The sequence below is a fragment of the Camellia sinensis genome, chromosome 1 (genome assembly GCF_055761805.1).
Source record: "Camellia sinensis isolate YWXY chromosome 1, ASM5576180v1, whole genome shotgun sequence".
NCBI lineage: Eukaryota > Viridiplantae > Streptophyta > Magnoliopsida > Ericales > Theaceae > Camellia > Camellia sinensis.
This window is the reverse complement of record NC_138961.1, coordinates 225,632,527-225,653,106: the sequence shown is the minus strand read 5'-3', so window position 1 is coordinate 225,653,106 and position 20,580 is coordinate 225,632,527. Positions and strand designations below refer to the sequence as shown.

At 33.5% G+C, this 20,580-nt stretch overlaps 1 protein-coding gene across 1 annotated transcript; it reads right to left on the bottom strand.

Annotated features, from left to right (window-relative positions):
- Nucleotides 1-18,946: 18,946 nt before the first annotated feature.
- Nucleotides 18,947-19,980, bottom strand: LOC145822637 (uncharacterized). The gene is made up of 2 exons (XM_082920188.1): nucleotides 19,701-19,980; nucleotides 18,947-19,617 (listed from the first exon to the last, which is right to left on the bottom strand). The coding sequence occupies exons 1-2, from the start codon at nucleotides 19,978-19,980 to the stop codon at nucleotides 18,947-18,949; spliced, it is 951 nt and encodes a 316-aa protein (XP_082776314.1).
- Between the last annotated feature and the right edge of the window lie 600 nt (nucleotides 19,981-20,580).

Here is a 20,580-nt window from a genome sequence, read left to right as displayed (position 1 = left end):
TGATTGTGTGGTTGAGATTTACTGGCAAGTCACATCAGAAAAATTGATGTGACTTGCCAGTAAATCTCAACCACACAATGTAGCACTTTAAAAAATTTTAGAAAAATTTCACTTTAGAGGATCCTTGGTCTATTTATAAAGCTAGCAACCAAAATTGGGCCTTGGTGTTTCTCTTAATTAACAAAAATGCCACCCATGAATCATGGATCACTTGATTGAGATCTCGTTTGGTAATAGGTTATTTTAATAATTTTTTAATTTTTTAATTAAAATATAAGATAAAAAAAATTAAATATATTTAGAGTAGTTTTTAGACTTTTTATAAATAGATGAGTAAAAAGTAAAGAAAAAATAAAATTTTTAATTTTTTAGTATAGATAATAAATTTTTTAATTTTTTTAATAATTTTTTAACTAAAATGTTAAGTTGCCAAATGAGGCCGGAGAGACCCGGTAAACGTGGACCGTGAGATTGAGAAGAACTGTCAATTGTTTTGCAATTTGTCTGATTTGGTGAGGCGTGACTAAGTGAATATGGTTAAATGGTGTACGGATTTTTTATTTTATATGCTTCAAATTCAAGGTGTGTCGAATTCAGCAAAATAATGGGTACTATTCACCTATGTGGGACCCTATTGAGTTCAACTTTATCTCCAAAGGACTTTTATTACCATTTATTTTTTTTTTTTTCGGTTGTGCATTGGTGATTGTGACACTACAAGGATGTCCTCTCAAATGACTATCATATCCTCAATAACTTTCAAATTACTCTCAAACTATTTCTATTGATAGCAGTGTAAATTTGGTCTGACTTGGCTCACCCATGCCCAGTCTCGGGTTGACTTATGTCGGGCCTCAGGAATTTCGGTCAAAATTCGAGGCCGGCTCGGTCTGATTCATGGGCCAAAAAATTAGATCCAAACCCAAGGGTATTCGTGTCTTGGGCCGGCTGGCAGGTCGGACTGATGGGCTTGGGTCTAGGCTCTGATTTGGATAGGGGTTGAACATTTTTTAAAATTTTTTTCACTAAAATTTTATTTTTTTCATCAAAAATGACATTAGGCCTCGGGCAGACAGGGTTTTGAGTGGGTCTTGAGCGGACCGATGTGCTGGGCTCACAGGCCGAGCCAAGCTTCACAATGATGACCCAAACCAAGAGTCCCGAGCTGGGCCTGGGCCTAACCGAGCCGGATCCATCCCGAATCGCGAACCATTTTTACACTCGCATCCATTGAAGACCCCTTTGAGCTTACATGTGTCCAAAATTAATGCCTTTTTTGTCGTTGACAACAAGCACACAAACATTGTTGGGTTGTGTGAATCTAGACACTAACCATTCTATTAGTAAGGGTATTTTTGATATAATAGTCGTGGATGTAGCCTTTGAGTTCAATCATATAAACTATGTTCTTTATGTGTACGTAATATCTATCTTTCTTGTGCATTTGTTCTGATTAGATTCACATAATGTTGCTAAACTAAGTGGAGGGGGTGCTGGGGTTCGAAACCCAGCCAAATGAGTGGCTACTCCAAGGTTTGTACTACTGGGCAATGCGAACATGCTTGTTAGTTTACCAAATTGAAATCATGGTAAATTAAACTGCAAAATCTGTGTCACCATACCATGGGTAAGTTATGAAGTGTAGAGACAATGGAAGGAGTGTTGGGTGTGTTAATCACAATGCAAAATGTGAAAGGATGCACAATGGGAAAGGGATTTGAGATTTGGATGGTTGTAGATGAAACATGGCGGTGTTTGGGAACTTGATTTTTGAGTTTTTATTTTTTTATTTTTTTTCATTACAAGATAAATGTTTTACAAAATAAAAAATAAAATAAATTCAAACAAAATATCACATCAAATTCTATAATCATTTCACTTTTCTCTTACAAACATCACATTCAATCACAAAAAAACCCAACTATCTTCCCAAACACAATTTTTTTTTTCTCCAATAATATCCTACAACTAAAAAAACTTACAAAAAAACCCACTTCCCACGTAGTAAGATAAACATGCAATTTATGAAAAAAAAAAAGAAGTAAGATAAACATGCAAAACATTATTATTATTGATTAGCTTCATTTCTAAACTTTCTTAAGGTAGTAGAAAGTAATCTAAGACGTTTGAATTTAGGAAATCAATCAAACATCATGCTTATTGTAGAAAATCATTACATTCTAAATAATAAATATTAGATATAACAATAATATCATATGTCAGTATCATTAACTAATGAAAAATCTCATATTATGATAGTTGAGACTAATTGGTTGGATTATTAGGAGACAAAAGACATCCATCTAATCCCGTTTATAATATTTGATTGATTGATAACACTACATAGAATGATATTATCATTTTACTGTATGCATTTATTTGATATAGTGAAAGTTAATAATTAGAAAATAGAATCTAAAAACATATTCTGTAACTTCTAGTGAACTTTTTTTTAAAAAAAATTATTTAAGTTATTTATGCTATATAAATTATAAGCATATTTCAACACAAAAAAAAAAAAAAAAAGCCCCCCTATAAACAACCTATGAGCTACAGTTTCAACGAGAGGAAGTATAGTTGGTTTTGGCTTTCCAGATTGGGTAAATCATAAGGGACATCGAGGTCAATTTTGGTGTAAAGAGGGAACCACAAAAAAGTATGCAGATAGATAGAGAGAATTAGGGAGTAGTAGAAATATGCAAAGCTAAGCTTAGGGTTGGGGATCCCAAACCTGACCACCTCGAAGTCATTAAACAAAGAGGTACGGTTGGCCTCTGGATTTGGATTTTGGACATTGTAAAAGTCGCTTTGCTGTCCAATTAGGTGGTATTCTCCTCTTTCTATGGCTACCCGCCAAGCCACTCCTCTTCCTCTCCCTCTCCCTCTCCCTCTCAGCCTTTGGGCTATGGCTTTAAATTCACTTGGCTCGAGATGATTGATGGGTTCAAAAGTTAAAAAAAAAAAAAAAAAAACCACACACACACTTCATACATGCATCTTTGATTGGTTGGATGTCAAATGTGCACTGCTGAGCTGAGGATTCTCCCAAGTCTTACCTAAGCTCTTACATCACTCAAATCAAATGGGGTGATTCCCATTTTAAACAGCAATCCAAAACAAATAAATTAAAATTTTAAATTAATTTTTTTTTTCAGAAAATTTAAAATATGTAAATTGAATCAGATTTATTCAAATTCCAAACATGCACATAATATTGCTACATTTTAAGACCGAAACTTATTGAAGCAAATTGAGGTCATTTTCCAATTTACCAAAACAAAAAATAAAATAAAATTGAGATCATTTAATGTGATTGCAATATTCTTGTAGTCGGATCTTTTATTTTATTTTTTTCCTATCTCTTGCCTCAAATTATTTTATCATAATGACTCTCTGGAGATTTGGTTTGTATGATACAAAAGAGATTTGGGACAGAGATGAATGTTAGGATTGAGCTTAAAGATCACCACGAGTTGAGTTCAGTATACTTTTGTTTTGAAACAACGAAAAATAATGGATACTATATTAGATTTTCAAGACTTGACAAGTTGTGTCTATCTATATATATATATATATATAATAAAATAAAAGACTTAACAAATTATATGTCTAGCAGCCAAGGAGTCAAAGTAGGAAGAGAAGCTTTGAAAAATATCTATTTATCTTATTTTTTCTATTTATTCACTCTTCCCTTCAAATGAAATATTCTTTCTTTCTTTTTTTTCCCCCAAATTGTCTGCAACTAAAAGTCATTTTCTCAAGTACTTTGCCACCCCCCCCCCCCTCTCTCTCTCTCTCTTCTTCTTCTTCTTTTTTCTTGAATTTTTTATTTAAAATAAAGGGTGTAGTGAAGTGGGATTGGGGGCTCTCTGGGGGTTCTCCCACATAAAGGGTGTGGACAAAAAAGCAACCCCACTTTGTCTGTCCTTGATCAAAATGCTTTAGTAGTTGAAATGAACCAACAATATAGCTGCATAGAAAAATCAATATCGGAAGCTCAAAAGGGACAAAGAGCCAAAGGGAAAAATGGATGTGGAAAATTTTTCTACATCTAATATGTTATGCAAAAATCGAATCATTTCAACCACAAAACATTAAAGAGAAACAAAGTAATTGAAAACAATACAAAAATATACACGGTTCAATAATGCGCCTACGTACACTACACGGAGGGGGAGGTAAAATCATCTATGCACAATAAGAATTACAAAGTTTTGATCTCTCAATTCAACTGTTCTACAATACTGTCATACTCTTACACGCTGAAATCTTAATTGAAAAATATAACACATACCTTCAAAACTTTTTGCTCCCCTAGTTTGAAGGCTCCTTATAATAAATTTGAGTGTACAATTAAAATGTCAGACACTTCACAACATAGTCAGCAACATCAAGCTATACAGCTGTTTCTACTTTTCTAGGTGGACTGGGGGTTTGCACTTGCTTGTAAACCTCATGCCGTATGGATTCTGAACACATGGCTCAATTCATTCCACCATCACAAAATAGTACAACGAGTGGCAAGCGCATATTCATAATTTGTTGGAAGTAGGAAGAAACCCTTAAAATTTCATGTGAAAATCATGAGCACCCATTACTATACCAGATCGGAATTATTTGCAGGGACATTACTAATGATGACAAAGGCAAAGCTAAAAGATTGTAACAACTCTAAAATTGCCCCGTTTGACGAAGAGAGAGTGATTTTAGGCTCTAAAAATAGAGAGTGATTTTAGGTTCTTAAAATAGTCACTTGCACTCAGAGAGGAGGCTAGTCACTTGCACTCAGAGACGAGGCATTCATAATACAGGCACATATGTTTGGGAAGTGGGATTTTAGCTTAATTTAGACTAAAATTCACAAAAAGACAAAATAGGCTAAAATAACTAATAAAATAAAATGCCACATTAAATTCATAATTATTTCACTTTTTCTCTCAAAAATATTATATCTAATTACAAAAAAATTCAATTATTTTTCCAAACACAAAATTTTAACTTACTAAAATAGTCAAAAACTAAAATAACTTACTAAAATAACAATTTCTCAAACACTCACATAGTGTACTTGTGACATATGAAAGTTTTTCCTTGCACTCTATCCACCGATCTCTCATTCACAGTGGTGGAGCGCAAGTGACATTTTTGATGTGCATTTAGCATTTACCTTTAATAATTTTAGTTGCCTTTCTAGACAGTTTTATTAAAGATTAAGTGTTGGTAAAGTTTGCCTATTTGAGAATGTTTGGATATACCAATGTTGTGGTAGTCTTGTCCCTGCTCTCTCATTGTTTTTATTTCATTCTAATGATTTCACAGATATTGTTGTCCTAGTGAGAAAATAATGAAAGATTAGCCCATCTGTACCCCTAAGTACATCCAATTATCATTTAGCTTAGTGTAGACTCTGAAGAAAATTGGTCTATTTAGTAGAACCAGTCTTGCATGATTGCAAGTCAATCACTTAGAAGAACTACTATTAGATTGAAGATTTATGAACTATACTTTAGTTTTTCACTTGGGGGATTAGGTTGCTGTGTGAATTGATAAAATTATTCTTTCTATGGAAATTTAATCAAGGATAATTTTGTTAACATATAAATGAAAATATAGCTTACACATTGAATAACACTTTCACCTATTCTCAATCGTTTAGATATAAACAATCACTCTCTTTGATTTGGTTTTAATTTCAGAATCTATTTTTTTATTTTTTTAAATAAAAATTAATTTAATGAAAATAAACATAAAAGATTATTTTTACATTTAAAAAAATCATTTTCTACCAAAACATAGAAAATCGTATAAAAATGATAAGCGTTTTCATTTTTATTTTATTTTATTCTCTTAATTTTCGAAAATGGAACTAGACAGGTGAAATAATGTTGTCATTTTGTATAGGAAACTGCCAATTTTACCCTTCAGTGGGGAGGGGAACTCCTTTGCATTTGGAAGAGAGAGAGAGAGAGAGAGAGAGAGAGGGGCCCAGTATTAGAGGAGGACGGCTGCAGCTGGAGCCGAGCTTAAGGGAGGAGTAACTCAAAAAGAGAGTGACAGAGACAGCTTCCACGCCAAGGAAATGCACATGGGGTGCAACTAAAAATGCGTTTACACTTGTCACAACTCCACAACCATTGGAGGGGACCACATATTCTATCCATCCACGTGTATCCTTCCCAATAGATGTACTGTCTACAGACCTGCCCACCAATGAGGACTCTTTCTCACCCCCTTCACTCACTCACTCACTCACTCACACACACAAAAACACACACACACACTCACGTACACTAACCCATTAACGGTAGCCGCCAATATAAAACCCACCATCTATAAATTAGGTCAAGTTTAACATCTTTTAAAAAATTAAAAAATTAAAAAGTTACTATCTTATTTAAGTCACATCATCTTATTTAAGTCATATTACATCTTTAACACATCACTTCAAACTCAATCAAAATCCAACCCATATTTCATAAAAAATCAAAAAGTGCACTTATTTAGTCTTTCCAAACTTGACCTTAATTTTTTGGTTTTTTTTTTTTATAAATTTTTTGATTTTTATTTATAAACAAATAGAGTGGTGATATAATTTTAAAAAGTCAAATTAATTTTTTACCAACTTGTCAAAACACTCCTCTATATATATAAACACAAATTGCTACTGTTTTTGTCCTAAACCACCAAACACCCCCCCTTCCCCCCAAAAAAAATTCCTATTTTTTCATTTTCCAAAAATAAAAAAAAATAAAAAAATATAGTATATTTTTCATATTTTTGTATATTGATTAATTTTTAAAAATATTTTTTTATGAATATTTTACAATTTAGATACATCTAAGTAAGGTTCATTTAAAAAAAAAGTAAAAGAAAAATTATTTAAAATTTTAAAAATATTCACTAAAAATAAAAATAAAAAAACAAAAAAAAAAAATTAAATTTAAAAAATTGAAACTAAACACGTTGATTGCTACTGTTTGGTTGTTTATAATATATATACATAATTTTATTTTAAGAGTTTGTGTCAATCTATTGGTATAATTTGTGTCAATCTATTGGTATAATTTATTATTTAGAAGGTAGGGGAGAGAGATAATTTTAGCTTCCGCTAGATTTTTTTTTTTTTTTTTTTTTTTTTTTTTTTATCGGTAAAAAAAGGATGCTTCATGATGACATCATTGCAACCCTTAGGCTTTGGTGTGTAGGCTAGATTTATCCTAACGCATAGGAAGGGACCTACTACTAGGGTAAGAGAAGAATGCACAGTGGTGGAGCTATGAAGGGACGAGGGGGGCACGTTCCCCCTCTCATGTTTTGCATTTTTTTTTTTTTGCGCATATAAGGAAAATAATTAGCCAATAAAAAAATTATATAAAAAATAACATTTAGAATGATTTCTTAATGACATTTTTCAAATTACGAAAATAATGATCTACATTATTAAAAAAATTTAGTGCCATAATGATATTAAATCATCATTTACATGTAAACATAGTTAATCCACTACAAAAATGAGAAATTATTGAATTGTTAATTATATTTAACAAGTGTGATTGACCTTCCATACATTATTTTATTACTGATTAGTGATATCAGGAAAAGAACCTTACTCACTTGTGTGGAAGGCTAGCCCTTTTCCACTTCACCACCACCCCCGATGGTAGCTTCTGTTAGTTGATTATGTAAAAATTGCACTAGACAAAGCCATACAAATACTAGTATTCGACTTAAAGAAAATTATTAGTAGACTCAAAATATTAAATGATATTATTTATGTATTGTTCACATGAACCGCAATATATAATTAGGTGAATAATTGCTTGTCTCTCAACTACGTAATAAAGAGTGGGCCAACCTTATCCATTCATTTGTTATTGGAAACACCGCATAAATAACATGAATAATTACTGTGCAACTCATGTGGCCACCCTGTATGCGATGGTACAAGTTAATCAGAATGGTACTCTCTTTCTGCATAGCTCTTGTTGTGGTTAATATGGTGGTGGCATAAACTCTGTTAGGATAAGGTGACAGCAAATACCAATACCAATACCAATATCAATACCAATACCAACCATTTGTTACTAAATATAGAAACACAAGATAATATTTATCCCCAAAATTTAAAGTTTTTAATTTTTTTTGGAACTAAAGTTTCTTCGTTCATATGGACTCACCTGGTCATGCTTTTATTGTATGCTTATCTCAATCTCAATGAACCGACATTTTCATTCTTCACAAGTTAGTACTACAAGAAGTTACTAGATTGTTTAACATCTTTAGAGAGGATTCAGATAATGTAGCTTGCTATTCTATTCATGACACCATCGCAAGCATTTATAGTAGCAGTTGACAAATAGAAGCAACACAGTGCAGGTTTTGCAACCGTTTCCCATATAATAATGTTCAGTGTCCAGGAAAATATAAGTGTAGCTCAAAGTTATTTTAGGCATAGCAGAGTACTAAAACCTAATGGATTTTAGACAACACATTGAATTTTTGGCACAATTTTATGTAATTTTTTCTGTGCATGTGATATTACTGTTTCTTACAGTGACACGCGGATGGTGCTCGGACAACGAATTTGGACCTGCTTCAACGAATGAGGGGCCGTTGTCAAAAAGGACAGTAGTAGAGAGCTAGGACAGCATAAGGTCATCATAGGTGTCAAAAAAGGCCTTGATTCATTGGTTTTGATTTTTGATTATATATATATATATATAGTTCTACTGTAGAGCTTCAGTTATTATGGTTTCTAACTATAATATTTTCATGGCCAATGGACATGTGACATAGGAAGCTAAACTAGCTTTCATCACTCCCTAGGTAAAAAGTCATCTAGAAGAAGCGTTATTTTTATATCCAAGTTTTTTATCTAAAGCAAGAAGGATAAGCCTGAGGCTTGAGGCCTGAGTTTACTAGGTATAACCATATTAAAAGTAAAGCCAAAGGTGGTGGAGTAAGAATGGATAAGGATGAATTTATATCTATATATAAAGGGTGTGTGCAACTGTCCATCAAAATTTTTAGGTAATTTAACAAATAGAGATTGAGTGAGAAAATTGTTTAGTAGTCAAATGTGAAGTTTTAGCCATCATGGATTTGAATAATGCTATATATACTAAGAAAAATAATTTAGACTTCTAAAAAAGACCTCTAATGGAGCTCTAATTTGTCTTTTTTTTCTCCCTTTTTTGTCTTTTACTCCATTGTTTGTTTGTTTTTTTTTTAATTTATTGCTGGACAGCTCATTAGAGCTGTACTGCAGAAGCTCTAATTAGGGCTCTGCAGCAGCTCCGATACACTAATTAGTATACATACTAATATATCAAAAAAGGGCGAGAAAATTTTGAGTTGTGTGCTTTATATAATATATATATATATATATATATATATAGAGAGAGAGAGAGAGAGAGAGAGAGAGAGAGAGAGAGAGAGAGAGAGAGATTCTGCTAAGCTGGCAAATGAGTTTGATTGTGTCCTTTGAAGTAGAGAGAGAGAGAGATTCTGCTAAGCTGGCAAAATGAGTTTGATTGTGTCCTTTGAAGTAGATTAATAAATGAAAGATGGGGTTGTTGAAGAAGATGCGCATGGCATGGGAGGGATTCCTTCATATGCTTTTTATGAGTTGTTTAGAATATTATTAAGGCATAATTAATTACCTTTCTTGGACTAATAAAAAGCAAATCACTAATTTTTTTTTAAAAAAATTTAATTAAACTAATGAGGTGTTATGTTTATACCGACAACTCTAGCCCTTGTTTCCCATCTTCCAACTTCTCATTTAGATGCTTAGTTAAATAGCCATTGGCCATTGGGGATTGTATATTTTTTGATCTCTGTAGAGAGGTTTGGCTAATCAGAGTTATCACCTTGATTATATGCTAAATTTAAGCTATATTACCTAAAACATTCAGTTGATGGTGCCGTGGTCCCAAGTAATCTTGAAGCTCATTGGTGTTTTGCATCTCCCCCACAGTCTAATGTGATGAAACACTTCCTAGTTTTCAACCACTACCAACTCTTCCCAATCTTAGTGTCTTTTTAAAGTGACTATGATTTAACTTAATCTTTAGACGAAACGTTATTGTTGGCGTCAAAGGATATTTAGAATCAATTTATGAGATTGCATAAGACACGTTTATTTAGATGGCAATTTTTTAATTTAAAAGTTCAAAGATGCAAAGTTGCGAGGCCACTTATTGGCATAACAAACAATATTTTCAAATGAAGGATGGACCGCTCGTCTTACAAATGGAGGGGAGGGGATGGGATTGACAGGGAAAGGAGAATTGCTAGGGGCGGTGGGGAGCTCCAGGAATTTTTTCAAAACTTTTATTCATGAGTGCCTCTAAAAATATTATGAAAACATCAAATATCCGGAGAATCTCTAATTTTTCTTTCTTATATCAAAAAAATAAATAAATAATTTGTAACAATTTTAAGCGTGTTGATTGGAAAAATTATTTGGTGCTTTGGAGGCGTCACGTGACAATATTTTTCATAAATCATAATATATCATGTTATTATTATTTCTCAACTACTCAATATAAAGTCTGTGAGTTTCATCTACTTCATCAAGCACAACAATATTGGGATATCACTTAACATTTTCCCAAGAGCAAAACAATAACTTCTCCTCCTATTGTGCTAGTCCCTTTCATGCGTACGAAGCTTCATATAAATATCATCTTCACAATAATTAATGTAGGACCTGCTGTTCACATCTCTATCTTTACATCAATATATATCATATTTTGTGTGTTTGGAGTTTATTTTTTTTTGGTCCTTTTTTTTTTAATGTTTTTTTAGTGTATTTTATTTCATTTTTTTTTAAAAAAAAGTTTACAGTACCCCCCAAAAAAAAGATGACTTTTTTGTTTGTTTGTTTTGTGTGTGTGTGAGTGGCTTTTTTCAAATTTTTAATTTTTTTTTAAGATTTGAACCAAAAAACTGAAGAAAAAAAATCAAAAAAAAAAAGAAAAGAAAAGACTTTTTAAAGTTTTTCCAAACACCGAACACTAATATATTTTTATCTAAATTTTTATCCAAAAAAAAAAACAAATTATGGTCTAATTCATTCTAATAGAGTTTTTCATTATGAGTAAAATTCTTTATTAGGATTTCTAATCCTTGCGGTCAACTTTTAAAAGTCTAAAGAACATAAAAATCAATTATAAAAATTAAATACAAATTCTCTCATACAGTATTGATTTTCTGATATATAATTAATTTCTTTACAATTAAAAGAGCTGTTAAACCGTTGTTTGTGTTGTATATGTCGGATCTGGAGTGCCTACTGTGTCGGGCACAATAGGCACTATTGTGCTAACATATAGACTTATTTTGGGATCTATTTTGATAATTTGAACCATTCACATTTTAGAGAACGTCGAGTAAAATATATTTATAAAAAATCAAGTTAATTAGATATCGTTAACTCTTTCATCCACTCACATTTGTATTCATTTTAATACTTTAAATCACAAGTTATTTTATTTTGTAAATACAAATGTGAGTGGATGAAATGGTTAACGATATCTAATTAATTTGATTTTTTATAGATATATTTTAAAATATAAAGTGTTTAAATTATCAAAAATAAATACCAAAATGACTTAATAGAACAACACAACAGTACCTGCTGTGCTGAGGCACAGCAGACACTCAGATCCGTATATGCCACACATGCACAGCTTCCTTCCAGGTTTCCCTCATCAAGTACCAATAATAATCCTATTTCTAAATGATTCACGCTCTCTCCTATGAATGCGAGCCCATTTTCTTAAAATTGCAAATTTTAATCCAAGCATGGTCTTGGGGGTGATTGTGTACCATGACACGGACATGCTAATTAACCTATTTTTTTAATGGCTTACATTTCAACAGCCCTCAACTTTCGCCTTAATTTTGGGGTAATTATCTACGTAGGTTATAATTTAGGTGCCCTAAGCTCCAAATTTAATAGTCTCCTAATTATAGCCCATACGCTTGGTGCATGCCACGGGCCAATCATTTGGACCACACAGAAATAAAATTATGAGGAGTGAGATGGGAATGATATCTTTCGTCTTTAAAAGTATTTATTTTTTTTTGGATAAATTACATTTTATATTTTTTATACTTTATACTAAATTTTATTTTAATTCATACATATAAAATCATGACAATCAATCTCTTATATTTATGGTCAAATCTTACTTTGACCCCCTTATATATGAAATTGTGACAGTTAACTCCCTATACTTTTGATTAAATCTCACTTTGGTCTCTATATAAGTATTAATGTTCCTTTTTTGTTACTTCCTTGTTTAAATCTTGGACACAATCCTACTATGTGACAAGAATGCGATTACGAAATAAGGGTACGAGAGAAAAATCATCAATATTTCTCATCAACACATATTTTGTCCTACGTGATAAGCTCATGAGAATTATATAATACAATATACATATGTTCGTATGTTTTAAATTGGGACAAACAAGCAAGAAAATAGGACTTTTGAAATAAAAAAATGCAATAGAGAAATCAAAGAGTTACCCTTACACTTTTTTGTCTATAAGAAAGAGGAATAGATAGAAAAGTGTGTTACTTTGGAAAACAAAATTACGTGATTCCAATTGATGCAAAACCATAACTCATCTTCTTAATCATTTACAATATGTGATTTGTTTTAGTTTAATACAGTTATAATTTGATATAAATTTTGAGACAAAGTGTATATTAGTGGGAAATGAGGATGCTTTTTCTCTCTTATCTTTCTTTCGTAGTCACGTTCTTGTTGTATAACTGCATTCTATTAAAGATTTAAATAATGGAATAACAGAAACGGTACATTGACACTTATATAGGGATCAAAGTAGGATTTCATCAAAAGTGCATGGAGTTGATTATTACGATTTCATGTGTAGTGACTAAAGTAGGATTTGACCAAAAGTACAGGGGTTGACTTTCATAATTTCATGTGTAAGGGTCAAAATGATATTTAGTACAAAGTGTAAGAGTGCAAAATGTAATTTACCCTTATTTTTCTGTATTGACTTCTTCTGATGTTTGAGAAAATATAATAATTATACTTTATTCCTAATAACACATATTAAAAGTATTAGATGTGATATTAAAATTACCTTTTTACTCGTATTTTATAGTTTTTGTTCATTTTTTTGAAGATAAATATAACAAAATTATATAGTTATGATTATCGAATCAATCTAACTTTTTGCGTGGATAATTTGCATATCAAATCTGATAAAATAAACGGTTTAAGTTGTCAAAAATGGACACATGAACACCCTAGGATAAATTGTTGTGCAATTTGAAATTTAAGAGAGACAAGTGTAATAATTCATAACTATAAGGCACACTGTAATTTTTTGGAGGACTTATGTGTAGATATTAATAGGTAGATTTATTGTCTAATAGGTCTTATGATAATTAATAACGTTTTCCATCAAATGCTATTAAAGAACGTCACTAATTATTAATTTTCAGTGACAATTTAAAAATCATCACAAAAAAAGTCACTAATTTTTAATTTTCAGTGACAGTTTGAAAATTTGTCATAAAAAAAGTCACTAATTATAAGTTTTAGCGATAATTTATAAAAATTGTGAAAAAACAATACTAATTGTTAGTTTTTAGCGACATACAAAAAATTATTTTTAATGATGATTTTATTAAGTTTATTTTCAATAGGACTTTATGAGAATTAAGTTAAACGATTATGAATTATTAGTAATTTAGCCTAATTTTTTCTCCAAATTTGGGCGGGAGTCGGTATAATTTACTCTTTTATGTAAATTAAAAATTAATTAAATGCTAGATTATGTGATCATAAGTGCATGAGAACTTTTTTTTTTATACGTTAACCTCAACAATGTCGTGACCATTTGCTAACCTCAAAAAAAACGTGCATGAGACTGAAATATCGGCAACCTTTTCGAGAACAGTGATCTTAATCCAAGTGTGATTAATACAAAGTTAGGAGAGCTTACCAAATTTATGAAAAACTGATAGTCAACTACTTAAAATGAAATCCACAAAAAAGATAGGGCTATACATCTCTGCAATTGGAAGGTAACCCCAAGATTATCACTTTCATTAAAGGTCAAAAAAAGTAGAGCACAAAAAAGATTAAAAAATAAGAAAAGAAAGTAAGATGGTTCTCCATAGTTTAAAGCAAGAAATCTTCCAAACAGCTAATTTAGCAGTAGTGTTGAAGGGTTTAAAATATAATTAAAGATTCTGGACTTAAATAAGTAGTATTAATTAATACATAATTTAAGATTAAAGACATGGAAAAACGTATTAAGAGATGTGGATGGACTTCAAAGTGGGTATGTGGCGTTCCAACCTTCCTCCATTTCGTATCTTTCATTTTTTTTCTTTAATCAGATCCCAAGCTGTCTTTTCTTGAATCCTCTATGCTCTCTCTAGCTTTAGCACATGGTGGCCACTCAGAATTTTTGTTCTTAGCTCTTAATTTAAATAGTTGATTTGATTATCTTTAATCGTTTTTTATTTATTTATAATTTATTTACAACACGTGTTGGGCGGTCGACACGGCCATCTGGGCTTCTCAGTGTGGATTTTTTTCACAGCATCTCTAGATTTCTCTTTTTTCAGGTGGTATTGTGGATCCGAAGAAAATGCTGTGCATGGTAGCTTTAGTTTAGGGCTATAATGCACTGTGCTTTAAAATAAACTTAATGGTATCTTTTTAATTTTATTGATAAATAACCAATTATAGAAAATAGTTGTGGTAAAGGCAATCAAAATTACCAAATGCTTGGGAAAGGAATATTGTAGTAAAGCTTGATGAGCCTTGGTCTTAAGAATCTATAAACATTTTTTTTTTTGCATTGGACAAGACACATACATCAGATAAAAATGGATTCTGCTACTAAAGAAATTACTCTCTCTCTATATTTTGTGATCATTTATGTGGGTGTTGATTTTTAACCACACAATTAAAAAGAGATCTCAGTTGGAAGAATAGATTATACCCAACAACCTGTACAAGAAGATGAGAATACCGGTAGAATAGATTATACCCAACAACTTGCACAAGAAGATGAGAATTCGGCAGGGGCACTCCAACGATTGAGTCAGTAATCAATATCTCTCAGATAACAAATTGTGCTTAAACTCACAAGAAAAAACCTACCTCAGACTCACGAGGGTGTCTCGCTTTTATAACCAACAGTGACCTAATACCCCCTAGAAGCCTCACTGCAATGGATTCAGGCTCCATTCTCATCCTGAACCTTCATCTAGATAGAGATAAACTCTTCTTGAGCCTTATCTCTATCTAGACTGAGGTTCTCTCTTATTTTAGGACTTTTGTCTCTGCTTATCTCGAATTTCGGTATCTCTGTAGATAATCTCAGCCTAACTGAGATCATCTCGGCGCATGACCAAGCCACGTGGCACTTCGGTTGATACTTCGGCGTCATCTTAACCACGTGTTGTCATTCACAAAATACGTCCCACTATTTCTATGTCTGTAAAATTGTTATTTAGGTATTATTTTGTTTTGGACAAGTTGGAGGTCTTTTACTTAAGTAGAAAGATAAGAGTGCTTTTATTTTGTGGATATGTGGATTGGGATAACACTTTATATATGTCAAAAAGACTACTGATTGATGCTATATGATGCCTTGGTTGGAAGAGATGGGTGTACTGTCAACTATAGCCCCACACCCCTCTAAGGACAATGATTAAATATAACCATCATGCAGTGATAATTAAATCTAATGCTATTATGTCTGGACTCCAAATTTGCAACCCTCTGAGTGAATTAGCATTGGCTGATATCACCATTTTCATTTTCAGATTGGCACTTCACATTTTCACCAATGCCGGTACCAATGACACCAATAATGCAGACATTAAAAAAAAAACAAAAACAAAAACAAAAACGAAAAAAAGGTAATGATGACAGGATGTTAGCATGGCATCTGTTTTTGGTTGTAGAAAAAATTGAAAAACAAAAACAAATGTGAAACAAAAGGGAAAAAAAATGTCAAGTTCCAACAATGTAAACATAGTTATGTGAAATTTTTAAGACTAGTTTTGAACAAGGTTACTTTCGAAGAATAATAAGAAAGAAAGTTATATAAACTAATAAGTTTTATAAAAACATTTACGCACAGGAGCTATTTTAATTATATTGTTTAAGTGGTTAATTTTTCAAATTCTAAAAGATTCTGATAATTATGGGCCAAAGCTAGCTTGCTTGTTTCGCCCGGTTGTAAGATGCTTGCTTAGCTAACTTGGACCAAATTAGAATCCCGTAATTCTTAATTAGTTTAATTAAAACTTTGTACCAACCTTGAAATTAGTTTTTTTGACCAGTTTGATCATTCTCATGTGTTATCTTTCTTTGTTTTTCATCTTCAACAATTTCACATGTTTATCTTCGGGCCAGTATATTTATATATATATATATATATATGTATGGCCAGGTGAACTGTAAACACTGCCGTTATGGCACTTTCTTTTTTTTATTTTTTATTTTGTTTTATTTTATTTTTTATAGAAAAATTATCTTCGTAACTCATTGTTTTTTATTTGGCCTAAATCTCGGCATATACCAATTACACCTTAAAATGAAATTAAAATATATATATATATATATATTGAAAAGATAAGGAACAAGTGAAGTATAATATTTTTTTTCTCCAATTCATTTAAATTTTTTCCCCCTCCCTACGAATTCTTTTACAAATCTAAAATTCAAATATAGTCATAATCTATAAATGGATAGAATTGAGAGTTGGCAGTTACAATGAGGAAGTCTTGGCTGGGCTGGGCCTGCCAATAATTGGATTTAGATGGAGTACAGAGTTTAATTAATTAAAGGGTAAATTATCAAGAACCTCTCTGTGAAAAATGTGTGGCCTATTTAAAAGTTGAATAATATTTTTTTTATTCTTTGCCTTTGTTCTTTCTGCTTCTTTCTCTTTTTGATTTTTGGCGATTGTTGATGGACAATCACATCTTGTTTCTTTTGTTTCTCTTCCTAATACATAGTCACCGGTGACTGACGATTATTATTGATTGGGTTTCACCGGCAACCATAGACCACCAACTTTTTACTTCACCCTCATCGACGGTGAAGAAGATATGTTTTCGAAGAAAAAGATGAGTAGATCTATTCAGATTTGACATAGATCTACATTAGATCCGGCTAGATTTAAATAAAAAATAATTGCCGGAGTACAATCCTGTCTATATCTGCCTCTCTCCTTTAATTTCTTAATTTTTCTATATTTTCTCTACTATATACTTCTCTTTTTTTTTGTTTTAATGAAAATTTTTTTCGAGTTCTAAACAAGTTATTTTCGACTTTTGGTGAAAATTGAAAGATGGGTTGCTCCCTACCAATGCATCAAGAAATGAAGTTTGAGGAAAATACCTAGCCTTGAACACCCTCACAACCAACGATTGAAGCCGCTGCACTAATCGCCAACACTGTTTGGCCAACAAAGCCGAATTAAACTGTTGAAGGCATTGAAACCCCATACCTCCATGCAATTTAGACTTGCACAATTGTTTCCAGCTAGTCCAATGAATTTTACGGGCTTCCTCTTTTGGTCCCCACCAAAAGGTGCACACTATAGAATCAATTTCATGACACACTCCATCAGGAAGACAAAAACAAGACATAATATAAGTGGGTATTGCTTGAGTAACAGACTTAATGAGTACCTCTATACCCGCAACCGATAAAGATTTTTCCTTCCAACCATTTAATCGATTCCATACGCGCTCCTTAACAAACCCCAAAGCTGCTCGCATAGAATGCCCCACACAATACGGTAACCCTAAATACTTCCCATAAGGCGCCAACGAACCCACCCCAAGAATGGATGTCACCACTTGCTGAATAGCCAATGCCGTATTTTTACTAAAACAAACAATAGATTTTTGGAAATTAATTTTCTGCCCCGATGTTTGCTCATACTTTTGGAGGATATCTCACAACACACCCACCTCAGCTTCCTTAGCAGCCACAAATAGAAGACTGTTATCTGCAAAAAACAAATGCGACAAGCGTGGACTACCCCGGCAAATTGAAATCCCCGACAACCGGTTATCTGCCATAGCATGGGCGAGGAGCACCGACATTTCTTCTGCACAAATAGTGAACAAATATGGAGAAAGTGGATCCCCTTGGCGAAGGCCCCTTGTCGGGTGAAACATTCTTGAAGGCTTCCCATTAACAAACACTGAAAAGGATACTGACGACACACAATTCATGAGTAGTTGCACAAACCATTGCGGAAAGCCTAACTGGAGCATCATTTGATTAAGAAATGACCATTCCACTCAGTCATAAGCTTTACTCATGTCAAGTTTCAACGCAAGACATCCATCTTTTCCCGCTCTCTTGTTCTTAAGAAAATGGAACACTTCAAAAGCCACCAGTGCATTATCTGTAATCAAATGGTCTGGTATAAAAGCACTTTGAGTGTCTGAAATAACAGATGGCAACACATCTTTAAGACGATTGGCCAACACTTTTGCAATTATCTTATAGACAACATTACACAAACTAATTGGTTGAAATTCTGACATTAGCTTGGGATTCTTAATTTTAGGAATTAGCACAATAAAAGTATGATTAATTTGTGAAATCTCATCAACCCCATTCAACACCTTAAGCACCGCAGTACTCACACTAGGACCCACCACTTGCCAAAATTTTTGAAAAAATAAGCAGGCTTACCATCGGGCCCGGGAGCCCTCGTTGGATGCATTTGGAAAAGCGCATGGTGGACCTCAACTTCAGAAAAAAGGTCTATTCAGTTGCGACACACTACGATATAAAACTCTCGCTTGAATCAACTGCAAAACTGGGCCCATATTCAGTCCCTCACCCGCCGAAAATAACTCCTAAAAGTAATTCACAAAGTTGTCCTCCACCACTATTTGATCCTCCTACCAAATTCCATTAGGATCAACAATCCCATCAATCTTCTTCTTCTTATGACGTTGGGTGGCCTTAGAATGAAAAAAAGAAGTATTACGGTCCCTATCCTTTAGCCAATTAGCTCGAGCACGTTGACCCCAAAAAATAAATTCCCCTTCTAAAATCTCATCAATATCACATCGTAGCTTACACACTTCTACGACATCTTCCGGAAAATTGGAACTCAGCGTAAGCAACCGTTGTAGGTGATCGATTTTCTCCTTCAACTGCTGCTTGACATACCCAAACACATTACGTTCCCACCGTCTCAACAAAGAACTTACATGTGAAATATTAGAAACCAAACTCTGAACATCCGCAGTAGGAGGGGGCAGCCAATTATCGGCAACTACTTGCTCACAACTTGCATTCCGTAACCACATAGCTTCGAACCGATACATGCGATGACCACTACCATGAGATTGACGTTGTTCCTTAGCCCCACAAAGGTCAACACAAATAGGTAGATGATTGGAGGATGTGCAAGCCATAGGATAAGCCTTTGCATGGGGAAACAAGAGTTGCCAAGCATCATTAGCTAACCCACGGTCCAATCTCTCCCGAACCAAAGCGTCGCCACCTCGGTTATTGGACCAAGTGAAGAGTGGCCCAACAAAACCCATATTAGCCAAGTGTGAATCTGCGATAACATTTCGAAAATGTTCTATTTATGATGGACTACGCCCCACTTCTTTCGACAGAAAAAAATTTCATTAAAATCACCAGCACAAAGCCAAGGCATTTGGAAGCATGTTGCTAGCCGGCGCAATAATGCCCAAGAATTTTTCCGTTGTGCCATTTCCTGGTGTCTGTAAACCCTCGTAAATCTCCAAGGTTGTTCCCCCAAACTAGCTTCCACAAATACATCAATATGACCAATCGAATAACTTTTCACACTAACCTGGATACTCGCAGGCCATAACAGAGCAAGACCGCCTGCAAGTCCAACTTGATTGACATAAAAACCACTAAACAGTCCCAGTTTTTGCCGAATCCCATCCATATGCTTCGAATCGAGCTTGGTCTCCATGAGAAAAACTAGCGTAGGAACTTCATTTTTCAGTAGAAACTGAAGTGATCGAACTGACCGTGGGTTTCCAAGCCCACGACAGTTTCAGCATGAAACATTCATTGGGATCGGCGGGCTGAATATCAGCCTCCACCGTTGGAATATTGGTATGTGGGTTGAAAGCATCACACCCATGCACAAACAAACGTTTACCAGCATTCACAGCCCAATTCTCATCACTCTGATGCACACCACAAACTACCACCTCCTCAATCACTCTCTTAGTCCCCGTAACAAGTGAGCTATCAGTCTTGGGATCCATGTGCTGGCAGGCCACCCTCTTCCACTTCTTTTTGGGCAACACCGCTTCACCTAATGGGCTAGCCTCAACCTCTATCAAAACATTAGGAGCAATGTGAGAAATTTGGGCCACCTGGACTGATTCAATTAGAGTGGGCTCAGCCCCGCCTAGGCCCAAAATGTTACCTGTAAAATGAAGCCCAGGCCCCCCTTCTTCAGTAACCTCCTGCCCATTCATAAATTCAAAAAGAGTAGATGAGGGTGAAGATATGGTAAGACCCGGAGTTATAGCAA